The 23,363-nt window shown below is 47.0% G+C and overlaps 1 protein-coding gene and 1 non-coding gene across 3 annotated transcripts; both read left to right on the top strand.

Annotated features, from left to right (window-relative positions):
- Window positions 1-12,726: 12,726 nt before the first annotated feature.
- LOC102965052 (melanoma-associated antigen D4) lies at window positions 12,727-20,381 on the top strand. Of its 2 annotated transcripts, XM_042974048.1 has the most exons (13): window positions 12,727-12,824; window positions 13,986-14,193; window positions 14,475-15,305; window positions 15,663-15,866; window positions 15,971-16,034; window positions 16,261-16,340; window positions 16,734-16,825; window positions 17,456-17,535; window positions 17,635-17,677; window positions 18,094-18,156; window positions 19,093-19,207; window positions 19,544-19,974; window positions 20,163-20,381. In XM_042974048.1, the coding sequence occupies exons 2-13, from the start codon at window positions 13,987-13,989 to the stop codon at window positions 20,170-20,172; spliced, it is 2,220 nt and encodes a 739-aa protein (XP_042829982.1). In that variant the 5' UTR covers window positions 12,727-12,824; window position 13,986; the 3' UTR covers window positions 20,173-20,381. The 2 variants fall into 2 exon arrangements, with proteins under 2 accessions (XP_042829982.1, XP_042829983.1); XM_042974049.1 differs by lacking the exon at window positions 20,163-20,381 and having other exon boundaries at window positions 19,544-19,978.
- LOC122235622 lies at window positions 18,718-18,846 on the top strand. Its single transcript, XR_006213663.1, has one exon. It is a non-coding gene; the product is annotated as a small nucleolar RNA SNORA11 (small nucleolar RNA).
- Window positions 20,382-23,363: the final 2,982 nt, after the last annotated feature.

Below are 23,363 nucleotides of genomic sequence, written 5' to 3'. Positions count from 1 at the left end.
ATGATTCATCTCTTTCTTGTTCCCTTTCTCTTTATTTTAGCATAGTGGTAAAATGTAATATATTTTTTTGAACAGCGTATATTGGTGTAAGCCAATTTTTAGGATATTCATTTATTTCAAGTTATCCCTCTTTCTTGCTTTCCACCTGCTAACCTACCCTTTTATTTAATAGATGAACAATAAGGTATCTGGAGTGATTTTGATCCAGTGTTAGAACTAGAAAATTCTGGAGTTTAAAATTGCTATAATTAGTTGTTTTGTACTTATTTTTTCTCATAGTCCTAGATTATTTTTAACAGTCAACATGTTATAATAGATTTATGAAATCACACTCCTATGTTTTTAAATTTATGTCTACTTCACCCTCTTACATTTTGTAAAGGTAGCTACATGTGTTCAATTTATACCCACCATTTAAAGTTTTAAAATAGCATCTATATGCTAGATTTTGTTGCTTTGTTCTTCTTTTTTTTTTTTCTTTTTTTGTGTTTTTATCTAAATTCCAGTCAGTTCACATACAGCATAATATTACTTTCAGGGGGGATTTTTTGTGTGTGAACTTACATTTATTTTTGTCAGTAGATCCACATTTTATCGGTTTCCAGAAGTCTTCTTCCTTAACCTTGGAGTAATCTTCCAGGAATTAAATATCTCTTCAGGTAAAGAAATCATTAACCAAAGATTTGTCTCTTTCTTATTTTCCGGCCTTTATTTTATCATCGTCCAATAAAATAAAATCTAATGCCTTTTATTTGAATAGCATGTATGGTAAAAGCTGATCATTGTAAAAATCACTTCCGTAAAGCCATCTCCCTTTCTTGCCAACCACCTTCCAGCCTATCAGTTTATCTCACATGTGAAAAAATAAATGTTTGTATGCAATGATTTTGAACCAGTGTTAGAACTAGCTAATTCTGAACATTGCAATTTGATATATTTACTTTACTGTATCCACCTTCATATTTTCTTGTAGTGTTTGCTTTATGAAAGTAATCAACACGTTATAATAAATGTATAAAGCAAATATCCTTGTTTTGTAATTTATATAGACCTCACCCTGTTATATTTTATAAATATAGTTGTATGTTGTCAACCAAAGCACGTGACTGATTTCCAACATGATAAAAGTTTTAAAAGCATCAGTGATTATATGCCAGATTTTATTGCTTCTTCATTTTCTAATGAAAATACACTATTGTGAATTCGCATTTGTTTTTCTCAACAAGTCCACATTTTAACACTTTCCAGAACTAGTACATTTGAGATTTTAACAGCAAAATCCCTTGAGACTTTACACGTGACCTCCTTTTCCTAGGATCAGATCAGTTCCCATCCGTGGTTCTAACTAGCAGGGAATCTACTAGGGTCACGCTTCTCTTCCCTCTCCTCAGGCAAGGGAAAGCCCCCACTCCCAGGCCCTTTCCCCACTCCTTTACACGGGCCAGATTCCGGAGCACTGAGCGCAGTACCACTGCACGCTGTGAGGTGGCACCCATGCATGTAAGACATGTGCATGTTCTCTCTCTCTTGCAACACTAAGCAGTAAACTGAGCCAGTGCCAACCTGTGAAGGCTGGGGTGCTGCCACATCACTCTCTCTTCCTTTCTTCTCACTGGAGATTTGGGGCTGAGTCATCATCCTTGCACATTAGGGGTCAGTGGTGGTAAGATGCAGAAGTAGTCAAAGAGATTCTGCTTCATTCTTGAGTCCAAGCCTGTGCTTCAACCCAACTCCACCAGAAGGCTCTAAATTGAGGGGTGCTGGGAACTAGCCCAGTGAACAGTGTTCGACGCCCTCATGTCTGTGCCTCATTTAGAGAAAGCCCCGGGGAGAGGGCAGAGTGGCAGTGTAGGGTAGGGGGAAGATGTTGTTTTGTCCTGTGGACAAACACTAGTCCCATACCGTCAGATTCCTGCCAACACCTCCACATGCTCACATGCCCCTCACCCTACTCCATTTTAGAGGTTTAGATATAGGGAATTCCCAATACCAGCAGCAGGGCAACTTCCATCTGCAATTCCTTGTTTTGTCCCTGAGAGGACTCAGTTCTTTTCCAGTGCCCCACAATGGGGAATTCTCCATGGCATATTACATGAAAGACTTGATAAAATGTTTCCTTTTTTTTTTTTTTCCTTTCTACAAATACAATGCAGACATCAGTCTATTACCTTCACGGTGTGTGCTTCCCACATAGCCACCTGAATGCAGCTGCTTCAGAATGAAGAGTGTGCTCTTCGTGTTTCCTGCCTGTAGCCTTGTTGCTGGTGAGAGCTCAGCCACCAGCTTTTCGCCAAAAGCAATGAGTGAGGTGGGACCTTTGTTGTCTTGATTTTTACAGACAGCTCTAAATTTTCATGGCCAACGTTAAGAGATGACAGTGAAAGAAAGAAAAGGGGGAACTTGTGGAATTCATTATTTTGATCACCACCCAGTAAGGTGTGCCTCTGGGGAGAGGCGCTCCTTAACTTTCCTCCTGCCCCTGGCTTTCTGCTTGTCACCTTGCAGTCCTACTTCCTGTCCCTCTCCCCCCACCTCTCCCTCGTCTCCGCTGAGTCCTCCCTCTCTCTTTGCCGCCACTTCTCTCTCTCTCCTTCCTAGATCGTTTCAGTCCTCCAGCTGGTTCTTCTGCTGAGTTTCTCTTTCTCCCTTCCATCCCGTTCCACATATTCCATATCTGGGTATCTTTCATCCCTTTGCTCTCCCTCACATATCCCTGTCTGTGTCCCCACTGTCAGGGCCCCAGGGAGCCACATCTGCTGGAGAGCATGAATATATACATTCACATACCAATCCCTCTACTGATTCTTATTCTTCCTTCCTTTCCATTCAGTTTCAATTATTCCTCCCACAAACATCCTGGAGAGTCTATTATGTAACAGACATCGGAATAGGCCCTCAGGATATACAGTGGAGAACCAAACAGACAATGGCAACTTTCACCATGGGGCTGCGGCTGGAACGGGGAGACAGATGTTTCAGCAAGCTTCTCTCTAACGACTATATCCCCTTAGGACAAATACTGAAATGGAGCAAGTTTTCAGGGTGCTCAGAGAAAGGAAAAGAGGATGAGTAATTTAAATGGGGGATAAAGCGGTTTGTGGCCAGAAAAGGCCTTCATGGAAAACTGATGTGAAAGTTGAGACCTCAAAAGTAAGCCTGAGGTAGACAGTTGAGCACGAGAGGAAAATGGGTTACCAGGGCAGGGGCCCCAGGAGCAGCACTATAAAGCCCCTAAGGCAGTCACAAGTGTGACTCTCACGGGCCTAAGAGAAGGTCAGAATAGTTTAAGCGAAGGGACCGTGGGGATATTTAGGGTCAGGGGTTGACAAAATCTTATTTCCAGCTCATATCACTATTCTCATGATTCTTTCAGGCCAGACCCCTCACTTGTCATTCATTTGTTTGATCCTTTTTGTTGGCATTTTCCACTCCCACGCTATGCCTCTCACAGAGACAACAAATTCTATTGCATTTAATACATATCATTCTTTTTATGCAACTGAAAAATGCATACCGTGAGGCATCTGCCCTTGGTTTACATAATATTTGATATTTATATCTTATAAATTTATAAAGTTTGCAATATATATCTCCCCATCCTCTGTCTTTTTTAAAAAGTTTATTTTTTTATTTTGAGAGAGAGAGAGAGAGAGAGAGAGAGAGGACACGTGCGCACGAAGTGGAAGTGGGGCAGAGAGAAAGGGAGAGGGAGAATCCCAAGCAGATTCCATGCTGTCAGTGCAGAGCCCTACATGGGGCTCAGTCTCGGGAACCATGACATCATGACCTGAGCTGAAATCAGGAGTCGGATGCTTAACTGACTGAGCCAAACAGGTGCCTCTCCATCTGCTTTTTGTTTTTGTTTTCTTTTACACTGTATTGAGTTATAATCGACACACTGTAGACTGAACAGATTTAAAGTGCACAGTCTGATGAATTTTGACATATGTACCTGTGAAACAGTCATCATACTCGAGATAATGTGTATATATACATATGTATAGGCGTGTGTGTGTATGTACATATGTATGTGTGTGTATATATATATACTTAAGTATACATACATATGTATATGTATATGTATGTGTATATGTATATGATGTATATATATACACAACAATGAAAAATAACCTTGTATGCCTTTGAAATCCATCCTGCCCTCCTCATGCTCTCATCACCAGGCAAACATTGAACTGATGTCTATTACTATAAGTTATTGTTCATTTTCTAGTGTTATTAAATATAATTATACCATCTGTGTTCTTTTTTGGGGGGGATACTTCTGGCTTTTTTCAAGTATTGTGTTTTCACATTTACTCTTGTTGCTGTATGTGGCAATAATTCATTCCTTTTTAATGGTTTATAACATTATATGGATATACCACAGTTAGATCATGTCCCTGTTGATGAACATTTGGCTTGTCTCCAGGATTTTGTCTATTACAAGTAAAATTGCAAAGAACATTCATAAACACATTTTTTTTTTTTTTTTAGATTTACGTTTTCCTTTTTTCTGCATTCACCTTGCAGTGGAATGACTGGGTTGTATGCGAGATGTATATCTAACTAGATAACTACCAAACTGTTTTCCAAAGTGTTTGCATTATTTTACATTTCCACCACCAGTGTATGAGTATTCTAGTTGCTCCATATCATTGCTACCATTTGTTAGGGTCAGTTATTTTATTTTAGTCATACGAAGGTGTCGACACAGTTTTTTTTTTTTTATTGTGGCTTTAATCTGCATTTCCCTAATAATAAATGATGATGAACGCGTTTTCATGTGTTTATTTGCCATCTGTATTACTTCTTTGTTGAGGTAGTCTGTTGAAATAGTTTGTCCATGTTTCCAGTTTTTTAGTTGGGTATTTGTCTTCTTATGACTGAGTTGCAAGAGTTCTTTATATAGTTGAAAAGTGTACTGTGTTGGATATATATTTTTTCTAAATACTTTATCCCAGTCTGTGGCTTTCCCTTTCATTTTCAAAACAGTGACATTTGAAGACCAAAACATTTTTAATTTTGAAGTCATACTTACTAATTTTTGTCTTGCATACTTTGTTCTTTAGACATCCTAGTTTGAAAAACTTTGCCCAAACCAAAGACACTGTGATGGTCGTAATTTCCTATGTTTCCTTGTAGAAATTTTACAATTGTAGCTCACGTTTAGGTTTTTGATCCATTTTAAGTTTGTTTTGGTTTATGGTGTCAAGTAAGGATTGAGGTTTCCTTCCTTCCTTCTTTCTTTTTCTTTCTTTCTTTCTTTCTTTCTTTCTTTCTTTCTTTCTTTCTTTCTCTGTCTTTGTCTTTCTTTCTTTCTTTCTCTTTATATATGGCAAAAAAAAAAAGCAGCACTATGTTTTGAAAAGATTAATTTTTCCCCATTGAATTTCCTTGACATCTTTTTGTAAAAGCAAATTGGCTATATACTTGCATGTATTTGTGTCTGGAATTTCTATCATGCTAAATTGTTCTATTGTCTCTCTTTATGTCAACTGCAAACTCTCTTGATTATTGTAGCTTCGAAATAACTGTTGGTTTCTTTTCTATTTTTTTAAGTTTCAATTTAAATTTCAGTTAGCTAATATGCAATGTAATATTAGTTTCAGATGTACAGTGTATGGAGTCAACACTTCCGTACGACATCCGGTCCTCATCACAAGTGCCCTTCTTAATCCTCAACACCTGAAAAAAACAGTGTTGAATTCTGATGGCATAAATCTTTCAAACTGGTTTTCCTTTTCCAAAATTGTTTTAGATACTCTAGGTGTTTTGTATTTCTTTATAAATTTTAGAATCAGTTTACCAATTCCTACAAAAACCCTGATGGGATTATTACAGAGATTGTGCTGAGTCTATTGATGAATTTGTGGCAAATTAAGTCTTTAACAACGTTTGGTATTTGAGATAGTATGAACATGGTATACCTCTGCATTTATTTAAGTTTTCTTTAATTGTTTTTGGCAATATTTTAATGTTTTCAGGTAAAATGCTGCACATTCTTCTACCACATCTATACGAAAACAATTTATATTTTTAGGCTATTGTAAATGGCATTTTTGCTATTGCAAATGACATTTTAAATTTCATTTTCTTGAATATCTTTGTGGTATAAAATTTCATTGATTACAATAAAGTTATTGATAATATTCATTTCTAATATCTTAATGTAAGATCATTGATGACAACAGTTCTCTCATTCCTGATATTGGTAACTCATGTCTTCTCTCTCTCATTTTTTATAATATTTTCCTTTTTTAAATTTTTTTTAAATTTATTTTGAGAGACAGACAGAGAGAGAGAGAGAGGGAGAAAGAGAGAGAGAGCACATGAGCTGGGGAGGGACAGAGAGAGAGGGAGAGAGAGAGAATCCCAAGCAGCATCTGCGCCACCAGTGCAGAGCCCGATGTGGGTCTTGAACACACAAACCATGATATCATGACCTGAGCCAAAGTCAAGAGCCGGATGCTTAACCCACTGAGCCACGCAGGTGCCCTGTGTCTTCTTGCTTTTATTCCCCTAATCATTCTAGATAAAGGCTTATCAGTTGTACCGATATTCTTTTTTTACTTATTTTTTTAATGTCCATTTATTTTCGAGAGAGAGAGAGAGAGAGAGAGAGAGAGCGAGCAGGCAGGGGAGGGGCAGAGGGAGAGGGAGATACAGAATCTGAAGCATGCTCCAGGCTCTGAGCTGTCAGCACAGAGCCCCACGTGGGGCTGGAACTCAGGAACCCCCGAGATCATGACCTGAGCCGAAGTCGGATACTTAACCAACTGAGCCACCCAGGCACCCCAATTGTATTCATATTCTTAAGGATCAGATTTAATGTATTTTATTTTCTCTATCATCTACTTCAGTGACTGCTGCACTTTCCCTTATTTCCTTTCTTCTGCTATTTTGGTCTTCACTGTGTCTGCATTTTTGTTTCTAAGTACTGAAGTTTAGGTCATTGATTTGAATTCTTATTTTTATATGTAGGCATTTGTGCTCTATAAATTTCTTTGTAAGGACTGCTTTAGAAACATCCTACTAATTTTAGTAAGTTGTACTTTCTTTTCATTCAGTTCAAATTACTTTCTAAATTTCTTTTTGATTCCCTCTTTCACCCATATGTTACTGAAGTGTATTATATACTTTCCAAATACTTTTAAAATATTACAGATACATTTGTGTTATCTACTTCTAATTTAATCCCACTGTCCTCTAGGAAAATCCTTTGGGTGATGCTAATCCTGTCAAATTTAGTAACACTTTTTTATGGCCCAGAATATTTTCTATCGTGGTAAATTTTCATGTATATATGAAAAGAGTGTGTGTTCTTTGCCGCTGGGGAGAGTGTGCTAAAATGTTAATTAGATTAATTTGGGTGATAGTGTTTTTCAGTTTATACACTTACTGGTTTTGGGTTTTTTTTTTTTTTGTCAACTTGTTCAACTCTTGAGAGAAAAGACTTAAAATCTCTGACCCTAATTGTGAATTTTTCTTTCTTTCATTTATTTCCAAACTCTGTTTAGAATTTTTATGTCCACTTGACCATTTTCACCAATTTTAAATACAAATATAATTGTAAATATAAATATAACCAATTACTATCTCTGGTAATGTATTTTGTTCTGAAATCTGCTTTGTCTGTTATTAATATATCCATTACAGCTTGATTTTGATTACTGCTAGCATGCTATATCTTTTCCCATCCTTTTACTTTTAACCTCTATGTACCTTTACATTTAAAGTGGAATTCATGTACACACCATATAGCTGGATCTTATTTTTAAAATCCATTTGTCATGCTCCACGTCATATGTCATCAGGCAAAAGCAAATTACAACGATGAGATGCCACTACACACTTATTAAAATGGCCTAAATCCAGATCAGTGGCAATGCCAAATGCTGGTGGGAATGTGGAGCAATAGGAACTCTCATTCATTGCCGGTGGGAATGCAAAATTGTACAACCACTTTGGAAGACAGTTGCACAGTTTCTTACAAAACTAAATCTACTCTGACCATACAATGCAGCAGGTGTGCTCCTTGGTATTTACCCAAATGAGCTGAAAATTTAGGTCCACACAAAAATCTCACATATATGTTTATAGCAGCTTCATTCATAATTGCTAAAACTTGGAAACAACCAAGACGTCCTCCATAGGGTAATGAATAAATAAACTGTGGCACATCCAGGCAATGGAATATTATTCAGCATTAAAAAGAAATGAGCTGTCGGGGCGCCTGGGTGGCGCAGTCGGTTAAGCGTCCGACTTCAGCCAGGTCACGATCTCGCGGTCCGTGAGTTCGAGCCCCGCGTCAGGCTCTGGGCTGATGGCTCGGAGCCTGGAGCCTGTTTCCGATTCTGTGTCTCCCTCTCTCTCTGCCCCTCCCCCGTTCATGCTCTGTCTCTCTCTGTCCCAAAAATAAATAAAAAACGTTGAAAAAAAAAATAAAAAAAAAAATAAAAAAAAAAAAAGAAATGAGCTGTCAAGCCATGAAAAGACACAGAGGAGCCTTACTTAAATGCACATTACCCACTAAAAGAAGCCAATCTAAAAAGGTCACATAGTGTATGATTCCAACTATATGACATTTCAGAAAAGGCAAAACTATGGAAACAGTTTAAAAATACAAAAACAAAACAAAACAAACAAACAACAAACAAACAAACAAAAACTCAGTGGTTGCCTGTGGTTAGGAAAGAGAGAAGGGTTTGTATGTGGAGCACAGAGCATTTGGAGGGCAGTGAAACAATTCTGTGTGGTACTATAATGGTGGATACATGTCATTATATATTTGTCCAAACCCATGGAATGCACAAAACCAACAGTGAACACCGATATGAACCGTGGACTTTGCATGATAATGATGTGTCAGTATAGATTCATTGATTGTAGGAGGAGGTATTCCAGTCTGGTGCAGGATGTTGGTAGTGGGAGAGGCTGTGTCTGTTTTGGGCAAGGGGTTTATGGGATGGCTCTGTACTTTCTGCTCAGTTTTGCTCTGAACTTAAAAAGTGCTCTAAAAATAAAGCCTATTTAAGAAAAAGGAATCCAATTTGTCAATCTCTACATTTTAATTGGTGAATTCAATTTGTATTCAATACCATTGTCGATATGGTTGGATTTAAAACTATCATGCTATTTGTTTTCTACTTGCTCATCTGTTGTCTTATTTTGTTTTCCCTTTTAGGACTTATTTTAAAGTATTTCATGATAATACCATTTATCTTCCAAATAGGCTTATTAGCCATAATTTTTTGGATAGGTTTTACATTTGATGCTTCTTTTAACTTACCACAGTCTACTTTCAAGTAATATTGTACTACTTCGCATGTAGAATTAGAACCTACCAACAGTATACTTATATTCCCACTAGGCCCTGTGCTATTATTGTCCAAGAAATTAATTCCGCAGAATTTATACTCCACAATGCATTGCTATGAATTTCTGTTTACGCTCTCAATTAATTTATAAAGAAAGTTCCAAAAATAAAAAAAAAAGATTATTTTATCGCTATCATCATATTTAACATCTCCAGTATTGTTTATTCATTTGTGTAGAGTATATTTATATTTACTGTCATTTTTCTCATGCCTGAAAGACATCCTTTACTATTTCTTGTAGTGCATATCCAATGATGATGAATTATTTCAACACTGGTATGTATGAAAAGAACTTTTAATTCAACTTCATTTTAAAAAAGATATTCATTGACTATAAAAATTCTGAGTTGGCAGTTATTAATTATTTCACTATTATAAAGATGATATGCCACCATCTTATAACTTGCATTGTTTCTGATGAGAAGTTCCCTGTAATTCTTACCTTTGGTGTTGAATGGTTGTATATTTTTTCCAGTTTTCCACTTCCTTAGGAGTCAGGGTAAAGCCCTGGGGGAGCAGATTGGAAAGAAAAATGTCATGAATACACGCCATACGATATCTGTGCAGAGTCACTTAGGTAGATCTTAGATGCATGTGTAGCAAGGAAACACATCTTAAAACCCTATGGCTCAGTGAAAAAAAAAATTCAAATTTAAGAAAAAATTCAAATTTAAGAAATACATCATGGAGGCATGACGGTTTAACAGGAACCCGATTTACTCTCCCACCTGAATAGCTGCAAACCAAAAAAAATTCTAAAGCTTTTACGTCATGGCACCACAGGCAACAGCAGAGAGCAATCCCTGAGAGAAAGGAAACTAATATGGTGAGCTCTCAGATTGCCCAACTCCCCCAATTTCTTGCCTGGGTAGAGTTTACAGGCTGCAGCACAGGGAGACTGAACACAAACAGAGCCCAGTGGAGAGCCTGAGTGAAGGAGACAGAGTTGAGAGTTCTGAGAGGCCAACGTGACTAGAATTTGCTGGAAATAAGGGAGGGGAGAGCCACACAGAGAGATAGTTCTGGAGAGCTGCAGAGGCTTCCCATCAGGGTGCAGTGTATGAGCAAAGGGGAGTGGTGGCAGCTGACTTCCATTTTCTGGAGTGAGTGTGGATAATGGTGCCATTTACTGAGATGGTGAAGATGGGAGTTTTAGAAACAAGAGAGATGGGGAGTCTGAGCCTTTGGGAGGGGTAGGTATACCAAGTGACCAGTTCTAGACAGACTCACTGTGAGGAGCCCTTGAGACATCCAAATGGAGATGTCACGTAGGGGAATGAATATATGGGTTTGGATCTCAAAGGCGAGGTTCAAACTGGAGCTGTAGATTTTGGAGTTACTAGCATGTTAGCATAGATATATGGTTATATAGCATATATAGAGAGAGGCTGATATAAAAACGAATGTGACAAAAGCTCGCATCATAAGAAAAAAAAGTCGTAGCTATGTATGGGGATGGACGTTAAGTAGACTTATTGTGGTGATCATTTCACAATACATAAAAATATTGAATCACTACGTTGCACACCTGAAACTGACATAAAGTCATATGCCAATTATAGCTCAATTTCAGAAAGGAGAAAGAAAGCAAAAACAAGCGAACAAAATGAGTACGAGAGTCCACTATGGCTTTTGTAAAAAGCACAGGTTCAGTTTGAGATGGGAACACAGTATTTTCTATTAGCACTGAGCAGCTTGCCAAGGCTTTCATTTCTAGGGTCTGGTCACCTCCCACAGAAACGTGTTATACAGGAAGGGCTGAAGAGACACAGGCTGCTGACAAGGGAGGTTGCTATGCAACAGCTGAGGAAAGTCATCCAGCCAGTCAGAATTGATACTGGTCACTGGAGAGTAAAAGCTGTGGTCCTAGCAATAGCTTCCATTCACACACAGGAGTCCCGGAGAGGCTGACATAAAAACAAATCTGAAAGTCTGCTATGGTTTTTGTAAAAAGCACAGGTTCGATTTGAGTTGGAAACATAGCATTGTCTGCCTCCAAAGCAGTTTCTCCAGTCATTCTGGAAGCACAGCAGCATGTGTTGGGTTGGGTAGGACCCTGGGATGTGCTTCCTGTGCTCTCCATGTTGCATATTGAGAAACCAGGCTCACAGATGTCCAGGGACCCGAGCAGGCTCACACAGCTAGCAACAGACTGGCCCGGCACCCCATCCCTGGAATTCTGAAGACCAGCCCGGTTTCTTTCCACAAGACCACAGCGGCCCCAGGCCCCTGCCCTGCAAGGAACCCCGGGCAAACATTTACTCTGAAGCAGGGCTTGCCATGGCTCAGACACACAAAATGCCTGATTGTCCTGGCCGCTCCAGCGGGCACCAGGAAGGCCTCAGGGGCAGCGTGTTTGTGCCACTCACAGAGAAGAGGCCTGAGGTTAGGTCAGGGAGTGGACCCCAAGGAGCAATTCCCACACCTGGATGGACCCACGCGTGCAGTAGGTGAGGGCTGGAGACTGGGGGTCTCTACCTGTGTCCCGGATACAGAGCATGAGCTTGCGTCTCAGAGAGCACAAACTTTGCTTGTTTGGGACAGGTGTTGGCAGGGCAGGAGAGCTGAGGGGTTGATCTGTCGCTCCAACTGAAGGGGGGGGTGCGCACCTCAGTCCCCAGGCCAGCCCTACTGGGACATGGGGTCTGGAGTCAGGAAGACCCAGGCCCACATATTGCATTTTCTGTTTACTGGCTCTGTGGCCTTGTCTAGTTCATGTGGTGTGACTGCACTTCAGCTTTCTGATCTGTAAAATGGGGATGCTGACAGCCACCTCCCAGGGCTGCTGCGAGAAGAAGACAAGCCCCAGTACAGACAGCGCTGTGATGCACAAGCTGCATACAGAGTAGCTGGGGAAGCAGATGTTCCCAGTGTGTCTGGGGGCCATAGAGATGGGTAGTGCTGGGCAACACAAGGGCAATTGGCATCCTCTGGCCATTTCCATTCCCCTTGTTACAGTTAGAGACACAGCTAGAGACCTTTGTGTTTGTGACCTAGGGGTCATGCTGGGGAAGCCAGGCATAGTGTATTCCAGACCACACCAGAGGAGTTTAGCGGGAACGGGGAGGGCAGGGACGAGAAGCATTGTGCAGAAGTGCAGGCACCGAGGGTAGATGATTGGGTGGTCGAACTGCACCCAGAGCTGCGAGTGCGCGAGCCTGTGGTCAGAGGAGGGGTGAGGGGTCTCGGGCGGGAAGGAGAAAACACCCCCCACCCCGCCCACCCACTCTTGGAGTCGCATGCGCACTGGGGACCTGGTGGAGAGGGCTTTTGTTGGGAAAGCGGGCGGGCTGGAGGGGTCCGCGCATGCGCAGGCTGCCCAGACGCGGGGGGTGCGCGGAGAAAAGGGGCGGGGTGGTCGGAGCTGCTGTGCTGGCAGCAGTAGGCGAGGGCGCGGCTGCGGGGTTCCTGGTGCTGAGGACGGACGCCATTGGAGCCCCAGGGAAGGTAAGAATCCAGCCGCGGACTGGACCGGGAGAGGACGAGTGGAACCCGGCACGGTGCGCCCTCCCCTCCCCCAATAGCCGGATCTGAACAAAGCCCAGGCACTCAGAACCTGAGCCCGCTTAGACCCACGGTCTAGGTAGGACACTCTGCCCCCCGCCCCCCCCTCCGCACCGACCTCTTCCAACAGGAGAGGAGAGTCTTCCAACAGGAGACTCAGGCTCTCTGAACAAAGCCCAGGCACTCAGAACCTGAGCCCGCTTAGACCCACGGTCTAGGTAGGACACTCTGCCCCCCGCCCCCCCCCTCCGCACCGACCTCTTCCAACAGGAGAGGAGAGTCTTCCAACAGGAGACTCAGGCTCTCTGATCCCCACTTACACTGGAGCCCACAATCCGAACCCCTTTAGCAGACCCGTGTGCACCCTCCTGAGCTATCTTAGAGCAGAGGCCCTACCCCCACCCCAACCACTCCTAGATCACTCCAACCAAGCTGACCCCGTGGGCCCCTTCCTGGAGTTGCGATCCTGGGGTTTGAGACCTCCAGCGCTCTAATTCATGCCTCACCTAATCCGAGCCCCCACCCCCACCCTTCTCACCCCTAGCGCTCCTGTATGAGCCCAACCCAGACCTGAATCACCAGCTGAATGCCCCCGCCTGGACCTAGCCAGAGGGTCTCTGGATTCAGTTTCCCATAGCTTTCCGGGGTCCCAGTAGTCTCAGCCCTCTCATGTCATCTGCTCTCCCCCTTCGTCGTTAAATTCAAGCCCTTTGTTTCTCCCTCTCTCAATGCATCCCCCTTTGGGACTCTTCAGACCCAAGCCCACCAGTCCACCCCCTATTCAAATCTAGAGGCTGGGACGGGGAGCGTGCCCCTCTTGAACTCCCCTTTAAGTGCAGGGAGACCATCGCTATCCCTCTCCTAGTGCTGCGTCTCTGACAGAATCTAACCCAACAGACACCCCCTCCCTCGCTTCTCCCTTCTCCCCCTCCCCCCTCTGTCTGCCTTGTACTGCCTAGTAACCTGATGATTGCAGCCTCCCTCCTCCTGAGGGATCCCACCTCCCACTGGATCCCGCCCCCTCCCCCTTGAAGAAGCCTCACCCTCCCTCCCTGGCTAAGCTCTCTTCTCCTTGGGACCACCCTCCCCCCCCCCCCCCTCCAGCATGGCTGAGGGAAGCTACCGCATGGAATCAGAAACCTACAACGTTGAAGACATGGATGAGGGTAGCGATGAAGTCGGGGAGGAGATGGTTGAAGGAAATGACTATGAAGAATTTGGTGCTTTTGGAGGCTATGGCACCCTCACCAGCTTTGACATCCGTATCCTCAGAGCCTTTGGGAGCTTGGGTCCAGGCCTTCGCATCTTATCGGTGAGGCTCCTTGTTGGCCACCTGCTGGCCCTGGGCCTTCTCCCCTGTGAAGCTGCTTTGGGGGGGGGGTGGTGAATGGGAGGGTTGAATGGGGAAGGACTGCCCAGCTTCCGGAGCATTCCCTCTCCTGCTCAGAGAAAGGGGGTTTGGGAAGTCCGGGGTAGGGGGACAGACGGGGGGTGGGGGTTGGGAGCTGGCTGCAGGGAGGAGGCTGGGTGGGAAGCATGATGTGAGCTTGTAGAACTGTCTGCCTTCCCCTACCCTTCTGTCTGGCCTTGCAGAATGAGCCCTGGGAAGTGGAAAACCCTATGCTAGCTAGGACTCTGATGGAGGCATTTCAGCTGGATCCAGAAACACTTGCCAATGAGGCTGCTGCCCATGCTGTCAACGTAGCCCGCGCAGCCGCCTCCAATCGTGCTGCTAGGGCCGCTGCTGCTGCTGCCCGTGCCACCTACAATCAGGTGGTCACTAACCGCCCAGTGGCCACAGACCAGGCTTCAGGAGCAGATACCCAGCCCATGACCTATGCGGCCCAGGCTCAGGCAGCCACCCCTGAGACCACCCTTGTTGCTCCACACATCTCCCAGATGCTAGTCACCAGTGAGATGGCCGCCCCAGGGGCTCCAGCAAAGTCCACACAGCCCCAGACAGGCTCCCAGGCCCAGGAGGCTGCTACTGAGGGTCCTAGTGCTGCCTGTGGTTTCTCTCAGGCTCCGTGTGCCAGTGAGATGGATGCCACCCGGCCCAAGACAGCCTTCCTGGGTCAGAACGATCTCTTTGATTTCATCCAGCCGGCAGGTGTCAGTGGCATGGCCTTCTCTCGCTCCAAGAGGCCCGCCCCGGCCCAAGAGGCTGCCACAGAGGGCCCCAGTGCTGCCTCCAGGGTGCTCCAGGCAGCACCTGCCAGGGAGGGGGCAGCCACCCGGCCCAAGACGACCAAATCTGGAAAGGCTCTCGCCAAGACCCGGTGGGTGGAGCCTCAGAATGCTGTGACAGCAGCTGCTGCCAAGACCAAGATGTCCACAAGCATCCCTGGGCCTGAGGGTGCAGCTGCCCCTGCCCAGCACAGTGCTGAGCCCTGGGTCAGGATGGGAGGCAAGAGGACCAAGAAGGTGAGACCTCCCTGCTGTCTGCACCCCCCCCCTTGCTCCCCTCCTTTCTCTGCTCTATCCTCTCCTCTCCCCTCCCCTCCCCTCCCCTCTTCTCCCCTCCTCTTTTCTGTCAGCTTGTGCACGTTGGTCCAACACAAGTTTGCTAGCATGCTTTGACCCCACGAAGTCTCTGCCCTCAGGCCTGACGGGAGAAGAGGTTGGCTCGGTGCGGGGCACATAGTAAGCACTCAGCACATGTCATCCACTGTTTGTACTACCCTCATTTCCAAGTATCTCTTCTGGTTAAGACGTGTGCTGGGCACTTTTGCACGGTGAGTCTGGTAGCCCTGGGTCTCTTCTCTCTCTCTAATGCTACAGTCCAAGCACCTGGATGACGAATATGAGAGCAGCGAGGAAGAGAGAGAGCCTCCTGCGGTCCCACCGACCTGGAGACCATCGCAGCCTCCGATGACAGTGCGGGCTCATATGGTTCCCCGGCCACCGATGGCCCTGAGGTCCCAGGTACCCTCAAGACATGTCCTGTGCTTGCCACCCCGCAACGTGACCCTTCTGCAAGAGAGGGTAAGAAATCTGCCTTTCCCCCGTCTTCCTCCTCTCCTCTCCTATGGGCCAGTTCTTGGAGGTCAGCCATGCCTTGATCTCCCCGTGTGCTCCTCCTCCTCCAGGCAAATAAACTGGTGAAATATCTGATGATTAAGGACTACAAGAAGATTCCCATCAAGCGCTCAGGTGGGCAACCTGCGCCCCCTCCCTGAGCCCTGCCCTTCCCCCGTCCCCATCCCTACCCTGCAGGGCCTCGCATCACATGTCCCCACCCAGTGTGCCCAGCTGATCGCTCCCATTTGCACAGTACGGGGGTCCCAACTGTGCTCCCCTCAGTGAGGCTGACTGAGGGGGTGCAGCTCTTTGGCCCCTGCTCAGCCCTGGTGCTCTCTCCACCTCTCATCTCCCGCAGACATGATGAAGGATGTCATCCGAGAATACGACGAACATTTCCCTGAGATCATTGAACGAGCAACGTACACTCTGGAAAAGGTGGGCAAAGGGACAGGGGCCGCTCCCTGTAGTACAAGAGCTGCAGGCAGGCCTTGCACCCTGCAGCCCCTTGAGGCCCACCTCCGGCACTACCTGCTCTGGAAGCCCTCCCTAGCTTCTCCACCTGGGAGCGTCCACCTTATGCTTCCATCCCCCGCGGGGTCCTCTCCCTCATGCTCTTTTGAGTGTCTCTTGTCCCCTGAAGTGGGTCCTGTTGCTTTGGTCGGTGCCAGAGCTCCCACAGGGCAGTTCTTCTTCGGCCTCTCTTCTTCAGTCTTCCGCGTGACTTTGGGGTCCCAGCTGAGAGAGAGTTCTGACGGGAAATGAAAGGACTACCTGCGGGACAGGCAGCGTGGGTTTCTCATGTCCTGTTCTGGTTTCTCCCCCACGTAGAAGTTTGGGATCCACCTGAAGGAAATTGACAAGGAAGAACACCTGTACATTCTCGTGTGCACACGTGATTCCTCAGCTCGTCTCCTGGGAAAGTAAGAAAGGGCAGGCAAGAGGATTGTGGGTTCCTCGCTGGTGCCTCTCCCTTTCCTCTCGGAGAAACGGGAAAACAGGGCTTTGGTGCCTGGCACAGCTCCTACCCACAGTTAGTGGTGCCCAGTGATTAGGGGATGAAAGGGCAGGAGCCTGGGGTCAAGCCTTGGCTGCTCTCAGGGCTTCACCCCCACCCCGGCCACCTCCTCACCCCATCTTCTGGGAAAGCAGGCTCCTTGTTGCCTGTCCCTTCCTGCTACGTGCCTGGCCTGGGCTTGGCAGAGTGGTCCTGGGAGAAGGAAGCTTCCCGTCCAGTCTAACTCCCGGTGCTCGAAGGGCGGGGAAGGTCTGGATATGCCTCCTGTGGACACACTGTTGCCAAGCATTTGCTCCCTGCCCTGACCCTGTTGTGGACACGACTCTGGGAGGGGCTCTTCGCATCTACGTTTGATGCGTGAAGCGATTCAGTCTCAGACAGAGGAAAAGATGGTCTGGGTCGGAGAACAAGCCATGCGCAGAGTGGGAAGAACCGCTCTGTAGCCCAGCCATCTGGGAAAGGCTAGTCAGGTGAACCGATCCTAGTCCCTCGGGCAGATGCCTGCCGGATAGAATGCGTCTTTCTCCACCTTTAGGACCAAGGACACCCCCAGGCTGAGCCTCCTCTTGGTGATTCTGGGAGTCATTTTCATGAATGGCAACCGTGCCAGCGAGGGTGAGTGGCTAGACCTGCCGCCGGGGGCGGGGGGGGGGGGCTGCCGCCCAGAGTCTCAGCTTTGTGTGTGCAATTCTTGTATCTCATCTCCCCTCACAGCTGTCCTCTGGGAGGCACTACGCAAGATGGGACTGCGCCCTGGGTATGGTTGGGCTCTCGACTCCCACCCCTCAGTGTTGTCTTTGGGCACCAGTGGCACCAGGGTTGCAGTAGCTTGGTGGCCAGGTGCCAGGGGAGTGGACGTCCTGGACTGGGTAGAGGCAAAGGGTCTCGTCACGGTGCATGGGGAAATGGTCCTGAACTCTCAGCCCCTCGCTGCTCCACATCCCCTCTCTGTCCCCAGATGAGATGTAAGAGAAACCATCAGATTTAGGGATTCCACCAAACCCTTGCCTAGGGTATCCTTGACATCCTTGACGTGCGGCCCCTGGTGCCACCCCAGGCCTCCATGGGGATGCCCCACAGGCTGGGCAGCTCTCAATCCTGCCAGGGAGTGCTCCCACCCACGTGTCCCTCACTGCCACTGTTCTTGTTATGGATTCCTTTCCTTGCCCTCAGGGTGAGGCACCCATTCCTTGGCGATCTAAGGAAGCTCATTACAGAGGACTTTGTGAAGCAGAAGTAAGTACTGGCCAGGTTAACTTTGTCTCATGCTTGTGCATTCCTCGTGTGCCGATCTGGCCGAGAAGCCATTCTCCATCCCGTATCTTAGCACCAGAGGGATAGGTGTCCCTGGTGTGAGTGTGGGTGGCGGCTGGAGTGTTGGCGAGGAGTAGAGATCCAGCTTGGTCTTGGGGAAAGGGAGTACAAGCTGACAGAGAACACGGTGTAGGGTGTGTTACAACCCCCATGCCCTTTGGCACCTGCCCCATAGGCTGTAGTAGAATTTCCCTTGCTTTCCATCCCGGGAACAGGGGACTCAGAGGGTGGAAGTCTGAGCGTGGCCCCCACAGGTAAGCGCCCCATTTGGTCCTAGAGCCCAGCCCTCCTGGCTTTCTGGTTAGGGCCCACCCAGTCCTTGGTCCTTGGAGAACATGCGCGCACCCACACAGGCACACGGACACGTGCACGCGCACACCGTCAGGGGTATGGGCGGAGTGTGCTGCTCTTCTTCCCTTTACAGTTGTTCTCTGCAGTGGGCCGTCCCGGGGTTCCGCCAGGCCATGGACGACACCCTGCACTGGGGTGAGCTCAGAGCAGGGTGCCTGATGAAATGGCTCCTCTGTTTACAACACACCCAACGGGACTCTGGGTGCATTGTGACAAGGGGCACAAACTTGTGGCCTTCCTATGAACAGATACCCTACACGTGTCCCACCCTGCACTTCCACGTGGCTTCTGGGCAGGACTGGCGGCCTAAGGCTTTGTAGGCCTCAATCGTGGAGGCAGAAACCCTAGGAGTGAGCGTGGGAGTGAGGCATGGGCTGGAGGTCAGGACCATCCTCCCCCAGGAGCTGAGCTGCATCATCGGGCTGGAAAGGGGCCACCTGGGAGCCACTGGTGCAACAACAGGTCTGCCTGGCTGGAAGCAAACGTTTCTCTTCCTCTTGCCCTGAGGTACCTGGAGTACAAGAAGGTCCCCAATAGCAGCCCACCCGAGTATGAGTTCCTCTGGGGCCTGCGAGCCCGCCACGAGACCAGCAAGATGAGGGTGCTGCGGTTCATTGCCCAGGTAACAGAGAGCCTCTGTTTGGGGCCAGGCGATGGGGTCTGGGTCTGGTCCTTGCTGTACCTTCTTTGTTTCTTGGTCACGGCCTCCTCCCACTGTCTGTCCAGTGAGGATACTGACAGGTTCCTAAGTAGGTCACTGACACAAGTTCACAGACTTAGTAAGCGGGAGGGATGGGGTGAAGCCCCTGGACTGGCCTGGAATAACGGGAGAGTCAGACTCCAGCGGTCTTTATTTGTGTAATGATTATGCACAGCTCCCAGGAGGGTGTATGGCAGGAAGCAGGTGCTCAGTGGAGGTGGGCTAGCTGTTTGGATGGTCGCTGTCACTCTACTGCAGAATCAGAACCGAGACCCCCGGGAGTGGAAGGCTCATTTCCTGGAGGCTGTGGATGATGCATTCAAGACGATGGATGTGGATATGGCTGAGGAGCATGCCAGGGCCCAGATGAGGGCCCAGATGAATATCGGGGACGAAGCTCTGATTGGACGGTGGAGCTGGGATGACATACAGGTGGAGCTCCTGACCTGGGATGAGGACGGAGATTTTGGCGATGCCTGGGCCAGGATTCCCTTCGCTTTCTGGGCCAGATACCATCAGTACATTCTGAATAGCAACCGTGCCAACAGGAGAGCCACTTGGAGGGCTGGTGTCAGCAGTGGCACCAACGGTGGGGCCAGCACCAGCATTCTCGATGGGCCCAGCACCAGCTCCACCATCCGGACCAGAAATGCCGCCAGAACGAGTGCCAACTTCTTCTCCTGGATCCAGTAAGGTTTTCAGTCGCTAAATGAAACTCTGCAGGAGGGTGTGGGAGGGGGCTGTGAGAAGTCGGGGGAGGGCCTGGAAGCAGTGGGGGAACCAAGAGAGTGTGAAAGACATTTGTTCTGTCCTTGCGTCCCTCCCCGTTTCACATATATTTGTATTTCTGCGTCAGCTTTTGTGTCTTGCATTGCAGGCAGCGCTGATGGACTGCGGCCGTCACGCACCAGGCCAGAGTGCCTCCTCAGATCCCTCCCTCACACAGCACTCTAGGCAGCTTCTCCCTGCCCATCTGAGATGGCATGCCAGATGAAGCTCTCTCTGCCCTTCCTGCTTTGGTTGTGTGCTGTTGTTGTGCGCTTCTGTCGTGTTTTCATGTTTTTGGTATCGGTGTTACATTAAAGTTGCAAAATTACTTGGGAAGTTTCTTCCTTTACCTGCGCACGTGGTGCTCTGAGGAGCACGTGGTCGGGTGCTCTGAGATGGCCATGCCCCGCCTCTGCATGGAAGGCAATAGGTGTGGGTACAGTGCTGGGAGATGCGGAGGTGCCAGCTGAGTGCCTAGACCGTGAGTTTCGAGAGGCTCCAGTCCACAGAGTTACATGATTTCCCACGTGGTACAACCCCAGTTAGATGCCAGTGGTGGGGGAGGTGGCGGGAAAAGGGGTGGAGTGGAAGGCTGTGGGTTGGTGCCACGGTCCCTCCCACCACACAACAAGGTCCACAGACATTCACCAATCCCCGCCTCCTCCACCCCATCTTTGGAGGCGCCATCTTAAGGGAACCCTTCCCTCATCCTCCACACAACCTCAGCATCTCATCCCTCCCTCAGATGGAGTCTTCAGGGCAAGGAGATAGGCCTCAGCGACATTCTCAGCCCTCCAGCAGGTGGAAGGAGGAGCCATTGTTCCCGACAGAGTAGGTTTAATGAAAGTAGAGCTCACCAGCCCGTTGCCTGTGACCATGACCCGAGGCCTGTTGGTGGGCTCTGGAGCTCTTCTTCACTGGAAACAGGGCTCTCCCAGTGAAGCCAAAGCAAGGCCTAAGTCCTGGTGTCTTGAAGGGCTGAGTGATCCCTGCGGGAGTGGGGTGGGGACTGCAGTTCCTCCCGTGGACCAAGGTGAGACACCTGGGAGGGCTCAGTGGCAGGCGGGACAGTGGAACTTAGGCCCCTCAGTGACGTCCTCAGGGTCGAGGGACCTCAGGGACGAGGTCCCAGGTTCAGAAGAGGGAGAGAGTAGTACTAAGGACCCCTGCACCCCATTGCCTCTTTTCCCTGAGAAGAGGTTCCCCTCTCTCACCCACACTAGGCTCCTGACCCAGATCCAGGCACCTAATTGCACAGGCCCAGTGGAGAATGAAAACGTGGGTCTCCCTGTGAAAAAATGAAGAATTCCAAGAGGGTGACAGCAGAGCATGGAACCAGGTGTGCAACGCTTGCGAGCACGGGGTCCCATGGGGCTGTGTAAGTCACACCCCCAGGAAGCTGGCTGTGTAAGGTCTCCTCCCCTAAAGTCAGGCTTCAGGTGGGTTTCTGCCTTGTTGGCCACTGCTGTGCTTTCTGTCTTCCTGGCTGCTGGGTCTGGGCTCGGCAACAGGGACGCTGTGATTCTGACAGAGATGGGTTCCCCTTCACTTTAGCTTTACTGGTGCATGGCCTGGGATGTGAGAGGGATGGATGATGCCTGGGCCCCAGCCCTGGGGTGGTGGATGACCCAAGACTCTTCTGGCACCCTCACCCTGGAAACCTCCCAGGATCCTGCTGTGCACACAGCAGGATGTGCCTTTTCCTGAATGAGGGTGCAGACACTCACCAAATGCCACAGGTGTGGGTTTGAGCACTGCGTGCAGAGGACACCTGAGATAAGGCACCTCGTCTGGAAAGGAGGAGAAAGTATGTGGCAATTTATGACAGCTACAATGCGATACCAGTGTCATTTGGAAATGCATTCAACAAAGTTTAACGCCTATTCAGACTAAAAGTTATCTGGAAACTGGGAATAGGAAAAACTTCTTAAATCTGATAAAGGTCATCTGAAACATATTTCATCATTAAAATCTGAAAGCTTTCCCTCTAAGGTCTCTTACCACTCCTAGTCCTGATTGGCAGTCTTAGTGCATTAAGGCAGGATTTGCAAAAAATTGAAAGGGCATACAAGGTGGAAAGAAAGAAGTAAAATTGTCTTTATTCATAAGTGAGAAGATCACATACATAGAAAGTTCCACAAGTCCTTTTAAAAATTACTAGAACTCCCGCTAGTGAGATAAGCAAGGTGGCAGGATATGAGGTCCATACCCAAAAATCAATTATAGTTATCTATCCTAGAAACAAAAAATTGGAAATAAAAATAAAAATATCATTTACAACACATTCAAAACATGAACTTCTTAGGGCGAATTTAACAAAATACATGTGAAGCTGTAAATGAAACATTTACATTGGCATTGCTGAGAGAAATTTGAAAAGATGTAAATGAATGGAGAATAGATGATGTGTTTAGACTTTAAGGCTCAATATTGCTAAGATGAAAACTCTCCCCAAAATGATCTGCTGATTCATAATAACTCAAATGACTAAAAAAACAACAAGGTGGTTATATAAATTTTACTGACATACAAAGGATTGAAATAGCCAAGGGGCACCTGGGTGGCTCAGTTGGTTAAGTGTCCGACTTTGGCTTCGGTCGTGATCTCACGGTTGGTGAGTTCAGGCCCCGCATCGGACTCCGCGTCGGCAGTGTGGAGCCTGGTTGGGATTTTCACTCTCTCCTCTCTCTCTGCCCCTCCCCTGCTCGTGCTTTCTTTCTCTCTCTCAAAATAAGTTAATATACTTAAAAAAAAAATCTTTGAAATAGCCAAAACAACTGTGAAAGAGAAACACGTATTTGGAATTCTCATGCTGACTAACTTCCTAAGTTACTATAAAGCTACAGTCATCAAGATAGTGTGGTACTAGCATAAATATAGACATGTAAATAAATAGAAAACAAATAGAAAGTCCAGGAATAGAGGTACGCATATATGGGCAATTGATTTTCAACAATAGAGCTAAGGTGATCCAATGAGGGAAAATATGTGCTCAACAAATATTAAAGAAACATTGAATATGCATATGGAAAAAAATAGAACTTTTGCATTACCTCAAATCACATACAAGGGGAACCCAAAAAAGACAATAAGCATAGATGTAAAGGGAAAAATTATGAAACTTGTTCATGGTAACAGGAGAAAAACCTTTGTTAACTTGAGTTAGACCACACTTCCTAGAACACAAAAAGCATGAACAATAATAGGGAAAAAATGGTAAACTGGCTTTATAAAACAATTTAAAAGGCAAATTAAACCTTGCTTTTTTGGAAGATCTTGGTAAGAAAATAAAATCCAGTCACAGAGAGGG

Source organism: Panthera tigris, chromosome X, assembly GCF_018350195.1.
Source record: "Panthera tigris isolate Pti1 chromosome X, P.tigris_Pti1_mat1.1, whole genome shotgun sequence".
Classification (NCBI taxonomy): domain Eukaryota; kingdom Metazoa; phylum Chordata; class Mammalia; order Carnivora; family Felidae; genus Panthera; species Panthera tigris.
Note: the sequence above shows the minus strand (reverse complement) of the source record. Positions and strands in the feature narration are given on the sequence as shown.